The sequence below is a fragment of the Morone saxatilis genome, unplaced genomic scaffold, assembly GCF_004916995.1.
Source record: "Morone saxatilis isolate NCDOM2014 unplaced genomic scaffold, NCSU_SB_2.0 Contig11, whole genome shotgun sequence".
Classification (NCBI taxonomy): Eukaryota; Metazoa; Chordata; class Actinopteri; family Moronidae; genus Morone; species Morone saxatilis.
Genome location: NW_023339663.1, coordinates 5,234,832 through 5,251,330, shown reverse-complemented (window position 1 = coordinate 5,251,330; position 16,499 = coordinate 5,234,832). Strand labels below are relative to the sequence as shown.

Sequence of the window (16,499 nt, the reverse complement as noted above, 5' to 3'; positions counted from 1 at the left end):
AAAAATGAATACGTGAGAAAACCTGACTGAAAGACTGTGACAGCATGTTTTTATGTATATCACGGTAAATTTTGGAACAGCAAGTGCTGCTAAATGTGAGATATGTCAGACGTAACAATTCATTATGAATGGAGAATCATTTGGCTGTGCAGCACGGAAATAGATTATAAACTTGTTTCTAATATTGTTAGAAAATGGTTTACGGTTTCAAACTAATTGGACAATCCCAGGCTATACGATTAATATATGGGAATTCTGAAAGTGATAAATATTACCTGTAAATAAAAGAAGATTGCTGTATTGGCTGTATCACAGACGGTAACTGCAATTTGTCTTTTTGTATATTACAGCACTTTGGCAGTGTTGGGAGGAAATGCAGATTTAATACAAGCCGCCCTCTGGCTCCCAGAAGGAACACGCCCTCCTTGAACCAACGCTTTCAGGTTTACCTGCCACTCCAGATTGTATTACAGACAAGCTATGGCAAAATTACTTTACTTTATGATTTGAATATTCTCTAAATAACCTTTTTTCCATTCACATACTTGCTAGATTAGCTCTCTGTGTCTATGTACAAACTTACTGTCCACAGAGGACCTTATGTTTAGTTCTCACACAGGGGTTTAATAAGGCCTTACTAGATTCTCTAGCTCGGGGTATTCAGCTTGAAGTCATCAGTTTTAATAAAAAACAACAACAACACAACATTACAAAATTGAACGAGGAGCGATTCACTAAGTTACCAGCCTGACGTCATCTCTTGCACGAGCAACCCTGCTGACGATAAACAGCAATACCAGAAATCATATCCAGCACAACAGCCTCGATGACACCGTTTGCAGCCTAACCCTCATCACAAAAACATTGTTTCAAATCCAGTGCAAGTTTTATATGGCATCTAAAACCCATAGACTTTCACTTTAAACCCTGTCAGTGCAAAACTACCTGACACTTGCAGAGACAAACCTAAGGAGCAAAGAAATAACTCATCAAAACAGTTTGGCTACAACTGATATCCAAATATTACCACTATTCAACTCAGAAATGTCAGTTTATCTACAACATTTTGTTAAACCAGGAAAAGTTTACCTATGTATATGCTTTTGTGTATTCCTGAATTGATTTCAGCAGTGCAAAAGCAGGTGTGCTTCTCCATTTGGAACAAGCTTACTGTCAATGTCAAGAAGGCAAACATTGACTCAAGACTCATTTATTAAATGCAAACAATAAATAGTGGTTCCACATTTCCAACTGGTTACAGTAATTTGGCAACAAGAACAGTTTTAAGGGAGGAAGTGTTGGCTGGTTGCTATAAATGAGCAAACAATAAAGTGCATTTATTTATCCTTGAATAAGTTTTTGACACTGATTGAGAAGAAGAGACAGGTCCACAATCTGTTAACCCTCCAGCTCATCCTGACCCCCATTTGATTGACCGCTAAGCTGTCCGATGAAATGAAGTGTGTGTGTGGGTGTTTTCTATAGTGAAAACAAGGATTCACTGACAAGCCTTCTGAGTTTCCTCCTGATCTCAGTGGAGGGAGAATCAATGCTGTGTGTGGAGAGTGCTGAGATCAGAGACGTTTTGGTGCTGGAAATTGTGTGAAATGAGCATGATGTCATAAAATGAAAGTACATGCCCACTGCATGAAAAGTGAGAGAAATACAAAAGGATTATGTGAAAGAAGCCTAGAAACTGGTCTGACACTGAACTAGCAGGGTGCATGGGCAGGGTGGCATACTGTATACACTTCTGCCTTCAATTCCAACTAAGGGACATTTTCAATCAACACACAATTTATTAAAACAAAGTTTGAACCCTAATCTAAGCTTTATTTTCCTGATCAGCCCCATTTATAACTGTTTATCTAAAAATAGGCATAAGAAACTCTACGTTTGTAACTAAATAGGTGTTGATTGTGTTGGTAGTCTTGCAATCAGCTCTTAGAAATGTCATCAATTGCTGCTGATTGTGCCTACTAAAATTCTATTATTCCTGTGAAGCTGTTCTGTTGAATTTTCAGTTCAGATTGTTGGGGGCTCATCTGGTTCCAACATATAGTTTATGACTGTGAGATTTTAGGGCTATTTTTACACAGTGTGCCATGTTTGCATATTGCCATGGCAACCTAAGACACATGGATTTGTTGTCCTAATTTTATTTGCATCTAAATGAAATTCCCAAACTATCCCAGCGCCTGGACTTCAGTAAGAAAAGTCTAAATAAACTGGTGATTTTTCTCTGTTATTTGATGTTTTGTGTAACTTCAGTGTTTGTACAGTACATCATGTGTATATCTACATGTAGATATGTAAAAAAAAAGCTATTCTAAATCAGATTTATTTAGAATAGCTTTAGAATGTATGCATCATTTTGAGCTGCACAGTTTTATTTGGGAGCCAAAATAGTGACTTTTTTGTTTCTTTCGTTTTGTTAATAATTTTCTGGTTGAAGTGCAAGGAAACTTAATTTCCCTGAAATACAGAAAAAAAAAAAAAATCATACATGACTTAGCCATGGAGTTAGAATTCTTTAGCCTGCTATCGCATGAGTAATTCGCAAATGCAAATTAGTCTGGAACCTCTCAGTTCATTCCCAATTCATAAGGGGTGTTATCAGCAGGTGCAGACCAAAATGCCTCGGGACACAATTAGATAGATCTACAACTGAGCGACACATGTAAGTTGGAGAGGTGCTTGGACTGATTTCAAGTTGGAAACAAAATTACTCCAATTAAAGCTAAACAGTACACTTAAATGTGTTTCTAAAAAATGTAAAAAGTATAATGTGTAACATGTATGACGATCTATTGGAAGAAGTGATCTTACAGTCCACCTTAGGAGTCCACCTTGTTGAAGCACCATGTTTCTACAGTAGCCCAATCTGCAACTACTGGCAGTTCAAGGGTAAGAAAGAGGTAATGCAATAACAGAATCTTGATTCATATTGGATCAGCACTGTGTAGTTTGCCCTGAACGGATCTGCAGGCTGGATGCAATTGGATAAACATTCAATCAATCAGAGAAGAGAAATGTGTGACTTTTTAAATCTTGACAAGTGACGCTCCTCTGTTAATCATCATATGAAACCCACCCTATATTTAAATAGCTGTGATTGACCTGACTGGATCCAGAATTCATATCAGTGACTCCCTAACTCTGGGTCGGACCAGTGTAATAGGTCACAAGGTATATATGAGATTATTGACAGCATGAAGGCAAACAATAAAAAAATAAAAATGCACAAACGTTTTGTTTTTTAGAATCTTTCATTTTTCTTGTGAATTACAGGATAATATTAAATCATCATGACACTAAATGTTCCAGGAATTGAAAGTTTCTACATAGTTAACTCAATTTGTAAACCAATGCAACCTGCAAGCAACAGCAGCAAATGGACATTGCTTTGCTTTAAGGGGTCACAAGCTGAATACAAATTGGGCACCACTTCTTTATACCATCTAAACGTTCCTAGATACCACTCTATCACACATGCAGTTTGAGTGGCACATGCATTACTTTGGCAGTAAAATACAAATATAAGTATGTGTACTGTCATAACATTTTACTGCACTTTAATCTATTATTGCCATCTAAATAAACCTTTTTCATTTACAATAAACACTGTCACTCTTGCTGAATGTCATGTCCACCATCGCTCTTGCGTAACAAGTCAGGGCTGCTGTCTCTGATATGTGAGTGCAATCGATCAGGCTGTACATCACCTGCCGGTTCCGTGCAAAAAGTGACATCGCATGCCATCACTCGTCTCACCCCATTTCACTTAAACCTCTATTTTTGACAGTCCCCTTATGCTCTTATTGCATGTCAGTGATCATACTGTATGTGTGAAATGAGTTCTGATACAGTCTTGATGGCCTATTTGTGTTAATGCAGTGACTATTCAATATACTAGTTGAGAAGCGAGGAAGTCATTTATTCTTGAAGGAAATATTGTCATGCAGCTTAGTGTGCTGTGTAGACAAACAACAAAAAAACTTATTTATAAGTTATTATAAGACAGAAATGCAGGGATTATTGCTTAAATACTAAGAAAAGTCTCAGATGGAAAGCACCATTAGATTTAATGTCTTCAGTACACACTACCTTTGATTTATGCAATTTCCTTTCTCATTTTATCTGTGCGTCTGTGCTTTGTTACTGTTTGAGGCACTTTAAATAATAAAAATGTTTTTACTTAACTGAAAATACATATCTATTTTTAAAATTAGTCATCATATCTTTTTAATGTTTACATTTTATCACTTTTTAAAGGTCATGAACAAGTAACTTTGTGGCATCAATCAGTGGTACTTCTAATAAAATAAAAAACATAATCCTTTCTATACTATAATATTAAACCTATCTTAACTTCAGTGGTTTCATCTGCTTTGTCTTTGTCAGTTCAACACACATAATAATGCGGTTTCCATTTTCTGCCTACTTCAGTTTCTTTTTTCTGGTAAGAGTATCACAGAGAGATCCAGTAAATGCTCTGATTCATGATTTTTTTCTGCCGTTTAGCCGGTGAAATTAGATCAGGACGACATGAAAGGAAGAAGACAATGATGGGAAGCCATTTTAGACTAAAAACATCAGCATCAGCAGCAAGGAGCTGAGTGTGTGGCAAAGCTGTCTATTACGATGCTCTGTGAGAATCTGATGAATCCCAGCAGGATCCAAGTCAGTCTGTAAATCATTCTCCCTCAAAATACTCATAATAAGCCCTGAAAGCAAATCATTGATAATGAGTTCACAGTGAATTGCGGCTGTAAAGTTTCCCCACTGACACCACAACACAATTCACAGTGATGTGCAACATACAAACACATTTTAAAACTGATGCTGATGTAAACAAAGGATATGGATAGGTTTACAGATGTTCATTTCAGCTCTATCAGGAATTGGAATATACTTTACATAGCCGAAGAATTGCATAACTGAATAATGCTATCATAAAATACAGCATATATACTTTTTTTAAATCTATACTAAGCTTTAGCTACGTATACCAGTTTGTTAGACTGCAAAAACTCTTACCATCATAGAGGTTATAATGTATAGTTTGTGTCATTTATGTTAGGGTTAGGGTATACTGAGAGATGTTGTTTTTTATTGATGTAATGAGATGGACAATACATCCAAAACAACTTCTCAGTTTAATGCAATTGAATTCAATAATGCCACAAACTGCAGCCTTTAAAATGGCGATAAAGTTGAATCAACACCTTTCTAAACACATTAGATATTAATCTTCATGAAGGTAGGATTTATTGCAGGGCTGTGGTATTATACTGCATTAGTTTTAATTAGGTGTAAAATCTCCCTTGGCCGAGTGACAGAAAAAGAAGAAGACATATATTGATGTAAAATATGCATTATTTCACATGAATAATCAATTTCTCAAAAAGGGAAATAACACGTTTTTATTTGAGGTGGTTGCAAAGTGTCTTGTTTTAATTTCCTTTATTGATTAACTAACAAATTACATAAATGTTAAATTGCCGATATAGTATGGAAACCCATAATATCAATGCACAGTTACTTCTACCACCAGAAAAAAGACATGTTTCAGATTCTTTGAGAGTGGTGTTCAATCATAATAAATATTTCATTATGTGAGAATATTGTCATATGTCTGTCCTTCTAACTTTCTAAACAGTTGAGAGCGTACCATAAGACTGAGGAGAGTGGAAACTGTCGTAGTAAAATGATAATGCTTAAACACTTTTGACCTTTGAGTTTCTGCACACAAGAAATTTTCTATAACTCACACAAGTGTAATAGATGCAGGGAAATGTTTCTCATGATTCCCTGCATGTAGCCACGACTTAAATGTCAGAGTGTCACTGATGTCAGAGAAGTTTCCAGACTTCTATTGACCACAAATGACCCCTTCTGTATGTGATTATAATGTCCTCAAACCTGGAGTGGCCTTTTTCCAAGATATGTAGATCTGAACGAGAAAAAGGTAAACCTCAAAATGTCAACAATGAAGCACTCATATGATACGGTAGCCATGGTTCTGTAAAAGGTGCTTTTCGTTAGTACCGCTTTTGGCCTGGCCCTCCTGCCAGCTTAGAAAATCTCAGTTATTAACCTCAATGCTTCAGTTGATGTGCAAAATAATTTACATGGAAATTCTAGCAAAAATGGCTGTTATTTTTTTTAGGTCTCTTCAATTACAGCGCAGCTAACTGTAATTCAGGTCAAACTGTTGGCAACGCTATTTGCCAGCTCTTTGTTTTGGCAAGATTAGTGTACATCAAGGATTGACTTATGGTAATGAGTTTTAGCAGAAAACTGAACTGCGTGTGACAAACATTAGAGCAAATATCATTTTCATGCCTCCCTGTCAGAGTCTGGGTACTTTTTTTATTTCCAAATCAAGATGTTGTTTAAGAGTAAAGGAATCCCTAATTGTTTATTACAAAGTCAAATCATGGCCTCCTTTATGGGTCATTTAGTCAGTTAAACCGATCTGCCTCACAGTAGTGCCAACATGTGCAACCACCTACTGTGAAAATTACTTGATTGATTATAGAAGTGTCTCTACATTTACCTCTGATTACCTCCTACAGAGTTAAGAATGCAAGAATAAATTCAATAGATAACATTCACAGACATTGATTTAAATTGAATTGCTCCCTGAGATACTTATTTTTAAGTGCATTAATGAAAAAAAAACTTATCTACTTCTTTTCATGAACATCCAATGATGCCATTATATGGCCCTTCCTACCAAGTTGGTTCACTAGAGAAGTGAGTGTGATAATGATGGCAAAATCCTGTGCAACAAAAAGATACTGGAAAATATAAATGTTAGCATTTAAGTGAAGGTCCATTCAGTAATATTACAAGTACAAATCAAGGCGGTATATGTTTTTAGATTTTGGTTACTATATTTCTGAAATTCAACCTGTTCCTTTGGTTCTAAATCTACTCCATTTATTGTAGTTTGAGAAGAATGAAACTGATATAGTTAACTAAACAGGTGGTAAGGAAGGAAGTTTAGCAAAGTAGGGAGTATGTTCCCAGTTGAAAATATCACAGAACCCTATTAATCCTATTTATAAAATGATGTGTGATAACCAATTGGCATTTAATCGGCTGATTGAATTGACTTTTGGATAGCTGAGGATCTGGCTGCTAGAAGGTGTGGTGGTAACTATTTTAGAGTTCTACAACATAAAGTTGGACAACTTGTTAAGCTTTACAGTGCACTGTGGAATTTGAACTGAAGTTCTGTTTACATTCAGTTTTACTCAATCAAAAACTTGAGGTCTAATAAACGTATTGAATGCAGTTTTTTCATAATAAAACAATTGCAAAGCCATTTATTTTTGGCATTATGAAACCTCCATTACCTACATCCATGATCACTAGCTAGCACTTTTCTTCTCCCCTGCTTTAGAAGGCACATTGTTCCCTGTAGTGTAGTGGAATAGTGTGAAACCATTGGGAGGATCGTGTATCGCATTACTCGCATATGAGACAAATAAAACAAGGAACTACTCCCAAAAAATACAGTAAAAAAAACAAAACAAATAAAACTGCTCCATATCACTACTAATAACTCTACAGGGTACAATGGTCTAAAAATGTTACTCTAATGTCACACAACTGTATGAACACAGCACCCCTAAGGAGTGACTGATCACTACTGTGATGTTTACGCATAATATGTATGTATAATAAATCCACAACAACATTCATTCTGGCAGGTACTTCTCTCAGCAGTTTGATCTCAGGAAACTGATGACATTATGTCATTGTTTGGTTCTTCATTTGGAGCACTTGATCATGTTACCAAAGCAGAGTTTAGTCAAAATTGGTCTCAAATTAATTTGAACATCTGGTGAAAAATCAGTTTTCTCACTGCAACAGTGAGTAATATGGTGTGGCAATTTTCTCTCTTCATCATCATTTCTCATGATCTTGTAATGTAATTTAAATAGCCTGCCTGCACTTCATAAAGACAAACAAAACAACAGTACGGTACCCTTATAGGGCACTATTAACCTTTGAAAGCCTTTTATATATATCGAAATGGAGAATGTTAATTGCTATGCATTTAATACACAAGGTATCATGTGTTCCTGTGCCAAATTTCATTAGGGAATTCACGTCATGGAAAAAAGTTGTTTTATAGCTAGTTGTGATTTTGATGTCTTTAAGGTTTCAGGTGTCAAGTAAATCACCTCAAAAGCTTATTCACTGAATACAAGGCATGCAGTCAAAATGAATGAAATTTTTTTTCTAGTGAAAATAGAATAGAATAGAATAGTGAGAATGGAGTCAGTCTATCTGAGGCAAAAATGCTTTAAAATCCTGTCTCAATGCAGGCTCTTTTCACGGTCCACATTGAACTGAGTAAAGTCTTCCATAACATGCAGTAAAATCAATTAAGTGGCTGGTGCTGCATGATTTCATTTCATTTGTCACAATATTAGTCTGCAGTAGTTTCAGTTTGACCTTTTTCATGTTTATATATATATATATATATATATGACAGACAAATCAAATATAACAATGGGAAAATCCGACCGATAAAACATCTTTAAAGGCAGCTCTTGCCAATGTAGCTATGTTGTATTTAATGGACCTGTGTTGTTTTGAAGTTTTTGTTGGGAGTGTTTTTTATTCCTACAGATAACAAGCCAAACGGTAGATAATGTGGTGTCACATATTTTCAGTACAGCTACAATGGTATTTGCTAGCAGAACTTTTTCCCCCCAAGCTGTCTAAGGCATCAGCAGTAAATGTCAGATTTTGGTGTCAGCCCCTCAGAATCAGAGAGAAAAAATCTTTTTAGACAAACTATTTTGCGCTGATGTTCAACAATGATGCAGAGAGAAATCCATAACAGTAGAAGAAAGACCGAATTCTCAGCCAACATAAGCCACGACAGTCATGATCACAAACATGATCAAAGACACACTCCAGTGTTTACAAAGTAGTCGGTAAAATAGATATATTCATGCCAGCGTATGTCCACCTTTGATTGAAAGCAACCAGCTCTCCCCCCATTCTCTAGAGATTGTAAGAAGGCATTTGGCAGACACAGAAAATCATTAAATGAAATGGAAGCAGACAAGATGGGGAAGTGGGTTCCTGATCAGTAAATTAGAGTAAATCCTTCCTTTATGGATACATACCTTATGAAGGCATAAACTGAGAATTAATGATGTTGAATGCAGGTTTATATAATGTAGTGAGATTCAAACCAGCCTTAAGATACATTTCAATGACTCACCTCTTGCTGTAAATCCTTGATGATTTTGGTCTTTTTCTCCATCTCCACTTTAAGAAATTTGATCTGAAGACAGAAGGAACAAAAGAAAGATCACTATACTGAATGCCCAGCTGCATTATGTGTTTTTTTTCCAACTCAGTGAATATATTTAATGAAGGTTATGGATGTTGAGCAGTGTACATGAAATAGGTGCATTGAATGAAACTGATTATGGCAATTAATGAAAAGCTGTATCAGTATCTGATTTACCAACAATGTCCGTCTCTCAATAGAGTCTGACTTTCCAGCAGGTCTATGGCCCTCATGCAACATTTGTTACTACACATGTCTTTAAAAATGGGAGGGCACTGTAGATTTAAGCAAACATGAATCAAACAGGAGTAAAAAATGTATTTTTAAGATAAATTTCAGCCACAGATTACAATCCTATAATGACCAACAACTATATTTAGTATGTTAAGGAAAAGCCCCACATGTGTTTTTCTGAGAGGTGGAAACATAAAATCTGCTGCAGAAACTGTAATGATCCATCACATATGACAAAATCAAATTGGTAGACAGTTGAATTTATTTTAAAAATGCAAACAGAAACACAAATATAAGTTTGAACGTTCCCTACACTTTTTGAGATAGTGGTGACTAACGATACAGTCGTTAGTCACCACTTACTCATTTTATCCCATAGGAATACACTATAAATGTTTCTTAGCTCTGAACAATGGAAATACTTGACCAAGGACAAGCGACAGATTATCATTTTACTTTTTGAATCTGTATTGTAACGACAAGTGTTTCAGTGGAAAAAAAAAACAAACAAAAAAAACCCCCGTAGTGACTAACGACTAGAAAAACTTGCGCTGTAGCCTCATACTGACAGATTATTACCTATTTACAGCAACATGATGGTGTGCAAGAGACTGACTAAAAATAAACCACAGTGCTCGCATTAATCATAATGAAGGAACATGTCACTCAATGCAACAGTGTGGCTTATTGATGTTTTTTTTTTAATTCTTTGGCTAACAATGAAGCTCTATGGAACAAGAAGCTATATACGGATTTGGATATGCCAGCTAGTATCCGTTCATTGTTGGTTTTGGTCTTTTCATGCATGGGATTTGTTGAGTGCAGGAAAAATAGACTTATCTGATAACCAATATTAGTAATCTTGATCTATATTTTATATGTCAGGGTAATACCATAGTAAATGTTTACAGAAGCAAAAAAAAGCTTTTTTTTCCCACTTTCTAGCAATGCACTCTGGGGAACTGTGAACTAGACCACACCAGTTGACTCACATCCCCAAGCAGGGCATGATAACATCAAAGGTCATGTTCAGTCACTGCCAATGCCCCTGAGAATAGTAAAAAAAAAAAAATGTATAGACACATAAAAAACAAAGAAAGAATTTCCTGGTGCAACTTTCAGTCTGATAATTAATTTCCTTGAATTAAAAGGAAAGCAGCCTTTATGCATTAGCAGTTAAGCATACTGAATGCTTGTGATTATGCCAGTGCAAGTAGCAAAAACAGTGTTCGCATTTGATTTATTGTCTTTAATTTAACCAGTATGAGCAGTGTTGGTGAGTTTACATCCAGGCAGTATATTGAGGTTTCTACCATAAATGAACACTGTTCCTTAAGCTGACAGTGGTGCAGAGCCCCCATTGCTGTAATGAAACACAGTTTTCACTTTTCAACTGGCCACCCATCAAGGCTTAAAGACTTTTTAACTCTGATAAAAACCTCTGTCACATATTATATTTCTCTCGTGTCTTACAAAGTTAGTTTAGCATAAAAAGCCTTCTGAAATGTTCCATCCGAGAGTCTGATTGCGGCACATATGATATGCTGAGGCATTTTTTCCTGCAGTGAGCGACTGCCTATTTTCCACTGTGTGCCTGATTTAATAGCCCATGTGCTTATCATGTCAGAGTGATATCTTTGTTTATCACAATCCTTTTATCATGAGCTCAGCATGTCTTGCTGGTGCAGGCCTGTGGCTTGTGTTTAGCAGCCAGACAGAGGTTCAAACACCAACTACAGATGGCAAACCGCTGCTATGGGCTACCATATATTTAAAAGAAAGACTGTGAATTCTGTGTGTGAGAGAGACAGACAGGTCATGGTTTTGCCCTCGTTCTGCTTTTCATTCTGAAAAAGGTGTTTTTTTAAGCATTGTGTGTCCTTGAGAGAGGTCATCAAGATAGTCTGGAGGACTAAGAGGAAAAGATTCATGGGACTGGTGACCTCATACCAGGTATGCACCCCAGGGAACTGTAAACTAAGCCTCACCAGTTGACTCACATCCGCAAGCTGGGCATGATAACATCAAGGTTCATGTTTAAGCCTTTCAGTCACTGCCACAGCCCCAAGGAATGGTTAAAAAAACACATCCTAGTGCAGCATTTAGGTTTTTATTTAAAAGGAGTAAAAAAAGACAGGCAACATAATAACTGCTCCTGTACACTAATAACAAAGTGTGCTAAATGCAACTATTTTTTTTTTTTCATTATTTAATGTATTTTAAAGGTACAAACATCAGGTAGCTTTAGCTATACATGGATTCTTAAATGTAAATAATGGTAGGTAGGAAAATGAAGCATAGCATGAGCTAGGTATTGGACTATTGCAGTTGGACTACTGAGCTGTATATTTAATGCTTTTCTATTTCATTGTAACTTGAATATGTTTGGAGTTTTGACTGCTGATCAATCAAATCAAGCAATATGATAATGTGAAATCACTCATTTTTAACATTTTATTGGAAAAAATTAAAAGATAGTTGTGGCACTGAAATTATGTTGTAGTATCTCTATATTTCGAATGTGACCAAGATGTTAGAGAAGCACCTTGCTTGTAAAAAACCTTCTACTTTTTATGTTCATTCAGTGAACACAAGCGGCATTAAATATTTATATTTTCACAACCAAGGTCCTCCTGAAACATCGATTCTCTCTTGGGTTTTTGGAAGTCCTGTTTTGCCACTGAATCTTATGTGAACACGAGAACTAAATCAGATACAGTATCTCATGGTTCTGCTGAACATCTGTGGCATTTGCATGCTGCAGAGGTGTTCTTTTTAATCTTGAATCTCAGTGGGGGTGATAAATACCATTTACCAGAACATAAATGTCAAACTCAAATCATAAAACCTAGCAACTGGGATTTGCCACTGGTTTCAGCAAAATGGCAAGAATGTCAACAAATGTTACTGTATTATTGTTTGTCTCACAGAGCGCAGATGATTTGATTGTTGATTGTAATGTCACAGCAAAAATTAAACCCCGTGACTGTGCATAAGAAACCGGAACTAAAACAGGACAGGCTTTTCATTGGCATATATTGAAAGACCCAGGAGAATTCCAGGGCAACTGTAACTGTCAGTGCAGCCAGACGAGCTTCATGCTGATTTGTTGATAAGGAGTTTGCTTGAGGACATGCACATGCACCAACACAACACAAAACACCTCCATGGACTGGCTAAAATGTATTTTAAATGAGTTCATGTTTATAGCAGAAAACTTGGGCAGGGGTTCGGATGCAACAGTTTCAGTAGTATGGGGTAGAATCTAGTTTATTTAACAAATTTACCGGTTTATGTAAACACATGTCCTCTGAAAAATGCATTTGTTGCAAAGCTATTTTTTTTTTTCTCGTGAACTGCTGGCACATTTTGTGACTTAATACCAAATACCTCAGTTAGGTCTGATTATGAGCAGAGTATCATGCATATATAATAATGATTAATCGATTTGTTGCTATTATTATGGTATTATTATTATTTTATTATATTTAATCTATATTATATTCTATTCTACTATTAAGCAAGTAGCAAAATGCATTCATCTGTCCATAAATGTGACAATTTGTTACTTTTCTTAATATTATAGTAAACCAAATATCTTTGAATTTTCGACTGTTGGACAAACAAAATAAGAAATGTCAAACGGTGACGAGCATTTTTCATTTTCAAGACCAAGTGATTAATTGGATTTAATGTTACAAAAAGTGTTGGTGTTTAAAGTGGAATTTAATCAGAAGCAAATTACCAGTGAATTGGGCAGCAAAGATGGATAGAAGAACAAGAGGATACTATAGATGGAGAAATGGAGAGATGGATAGATAGATCGATAGATAAGTAAATATTCTTAGGTTATAATGCACTTGTCCAGCCCTATTTATTTTTGCATGCGGGTTGACGAAGGACACAAAGCTTTCTCTCACTATTTCTGAGGATTTCAATTAAGTAGTGAGGCAAGGAGGCGATAGAGCTGGCTGCTGGGTAATGAGCATGGATCACTGAGGGGCCTGTGTGACAGGTGACGGGGCTGCTTAGAGGAGACCGGATGTTGATGGTCAGGTCAGCTCTGTCTTACCGTGGCCTGCTGCTTCTCCGCTCTCTCATTTGCCTCATCCAGCTGCTTCTGCAAGGCTGCCTGGAGGGACTTCATCTCCTCCCTGTCAAGTGAGAAGGAAGTGAGAAACACTGTTAGCACATCCTCCTCGCACTCTCAGAGGCCTCCACTGCTCGGCCACAGAATGGCTTTCTTAAATATACCACTGTTGAGAGCCATTTTGCACAGAAACTGATTTGCTTAAAGCAATTTCACTCTATTATCTTCTTAACTTCAGTTCACATGTGTTGTCATCTGTTATATTGAATTAAATCAAGTTCATGCGGTTGAGCTGCGTGAATATATTTAAATGTAAGTGATTTTTTGAAGTTGATTTAATCACATAGATCTAATTATGCAAAGCCGTTTTTACACAAATATGTTAAATAAATACTTTTTGTGAATTGAAAAAAAGAAATTCAAGAATCAAGAAGCACATGTTTTATTTGTGGCAATGTCTTTTTAACATACAATTTTGATTTACCTTTCCACCTTAGGAATAGATGATGCCATAATTACAACATTAACATTAACACCTCATTGGCTATGCAATTAGAAGTTGAATGACAAGATATTGTCAAGAGATGCTTTTGTTTCATTGTTCAAACCTTGTTTACACATTCACACATTTAAATTGATTCATTGTATCTCCCTTTGTTACTTTGGTGTCAAAAAATATTTGTTTTCTTCAAGCTCAAAAACAATTTAACATTTATTTCTTAATGTTTTATGCTTCCCTGTTTGAATTTAAAAGTACAACTATAGCTAATTTTTCTGGCGGCTGGTTATCCCTAAGATAATGCACATTTTCGCACACTAGGACAAATTATGTAAAAGTACAATATTCCAGGTCAATAAAGAAATGTTTAAAGAAAACACAGTGTGTAGTATTCATTATGTTGTATTATGTAGTATCCTCTGAACATTTGGAACGCTCCGCACTTATTTTATGCATGCTGTATGAAGATTGGTGCTGCATTCAATATGCATTTAACATAAATGTTAATGCATTAAAATGCAATGGGTATTTCAGTACCGATTGATGCTCCTGTGCACACATAACAGCAATGCACACTGAATTATAAATCAAGTGGGCAAGTGATGTGGGTCAACGGTTTCAAAAACGCTTGTAGAAATCACATCACAAGGCAGTCCAAATAAATTAGAGGTAACAGTTTATTTACAGTTTCCAAGCATGGCTCTAACTTTAAAAGTATATGACGTGGTCATAGTCGGCAAGTGGTGTAGTCAAGCGGCAGTATCTTTGAAAGCAATACGGCAAAGCTCAATGTTTGTGTGGAAAGCATCTCACTGCTCGACAGCCATATACTCTTATATTTTATATGCCAGTGGTCTTGGCATAAGTTCAGCCTAGCAAACATTTTTCTTCACAGCGAACCAGCCAACCACCACTGCTTTGGCATTTCATTTATATTCCCATCTCCTGCATCCAAGACTTGGAAACATTTTGTACAAACAAGATCAAACCTGCCCAAACTGACATAAAAGGGCACAGTAAATGTTAGACTGACATACTTCAAAAGCAAAGACAGGATAGCATACAACAAGTGAGTACAAATAGGTTGACAGCAGGTTAAATCACAGCTGAATTCATTGTTACTATTTTGAAACCTTAAAATGTTACATTTTACTGTCTGTAACTGATCTGTGGGTAAACATTTTTTGCATTACAGTTTGTAGCAAAATTATTTTCAGAAAGCAATCTAATCGCTGTTAAGAGTTGTCAAAAATAAATGACTTGCAATGAATCACCTGTCTGCATCTGCCATGATGGAGTCAGCTAGTAATCATACTTGGCAGACATGGAACTCCAAAGGTGGATTAATAACACTGAAAAAATTGCATCTCACAAATGCTAGCTAGGTAACACTGAGCCAAGCTGCTGCTTTATGGTTTTTAGCTTGATGACATGTGAGAGCTGCCATGGACTGGTGATAGGCTATTGATTGGCTATCAAGATACTGCACACAGGAGAGTGGACTTCAATCAGGCTGACATTTCAGAAAGTATGAAGGCCACAAATGACTCCTAATCATTGAAAGTCTCATTACACACAACGTTAATCAGATAATCCAAACTGGTAAAGCACTGTGTGTAAACACTTTTCCAAACGCTTGCAAAAAGATAAAGCACTAAATCAGAGATGCTTGATGTTTTATTTGAAAAAAAAGGATACAGGCCCTTTTTTTTTAAAGATACAAGATAGTTTTATGGATTGTGATTATATTGCCTTGTATAAGCAAACTGGGCAACATCTTATAATAAACAAGCATCAATAAGAGTGTATGAGGCATCATTTAAATGCCTTGAAAGCTTATTTTCTCAATCTGCCTCTCTGTTATAAGTGATGTGATTCAATGTGAACAGATCATTTTCTGCCAATGATACAAAAGTTTTGGTTATTTCACATTTTAGATGTGTTGCGCAGTGGGAGCCATAAATGTTTTTTCCACATCTGTACACCCATTAAAATGTTTTCAATTCAATTTAGAAAAAATCTAATACTCAGGAACATGAGACTCTCATAGAGACTCTAATTGAATGATTCTATAGGTGCATGTTATGCCAGTTTTAATTATATAAACTTAATTTCTGAGAAATTCCATTTTGTCTTTTGGCATGGCAGACGACTCAAAATACTGCAATACCCATCAGCTTTGGCCACTGTTGCTATGGTGAAGAAGCCAGTAAAAGGCATGAATGCAAAACTCTTGTTGTTGTTGAATTTGTAAATAAAACATGGCACCATAGTTACTGAATTCATCCCAAACTAATCCAGAATCCAAAAGATAATTGATTTAAGGTGCTAATTGTATTGTCAGTATT

At 36.0% G+C, this 16,499-nt stretch overlaps 1 protein-coding gene across 1 annotated transcript in view; it reads right to left on the bottom strand.

Moving 5' to 3' along the window:
• Nucleotides 1-16,499, bottom strand: part of luzp2 (leucine zipper protein 2) — a 138,918-nt gene that overhangs the window by 51,136 nt on the left and 71,283 nt on the right. The window contains exons 4-5 of the mRNA XM_035652223.1: nucleotides 13,635-13,716; nucleotides 9,257-9,319 (exon numbers count right to left, since the gene is read on the bottom strand). Of these exons, the coding sequence (XP_035508116.1) occupies nucleotides 9,257-9,319; nucleotides 13,635-13,716 (145 nt within the window). The remainder of the gene's footprint in view (nucleotides 1-9,256; nucleotides 9,320-13,634; nucleotides 13,717-16,499) is intronic.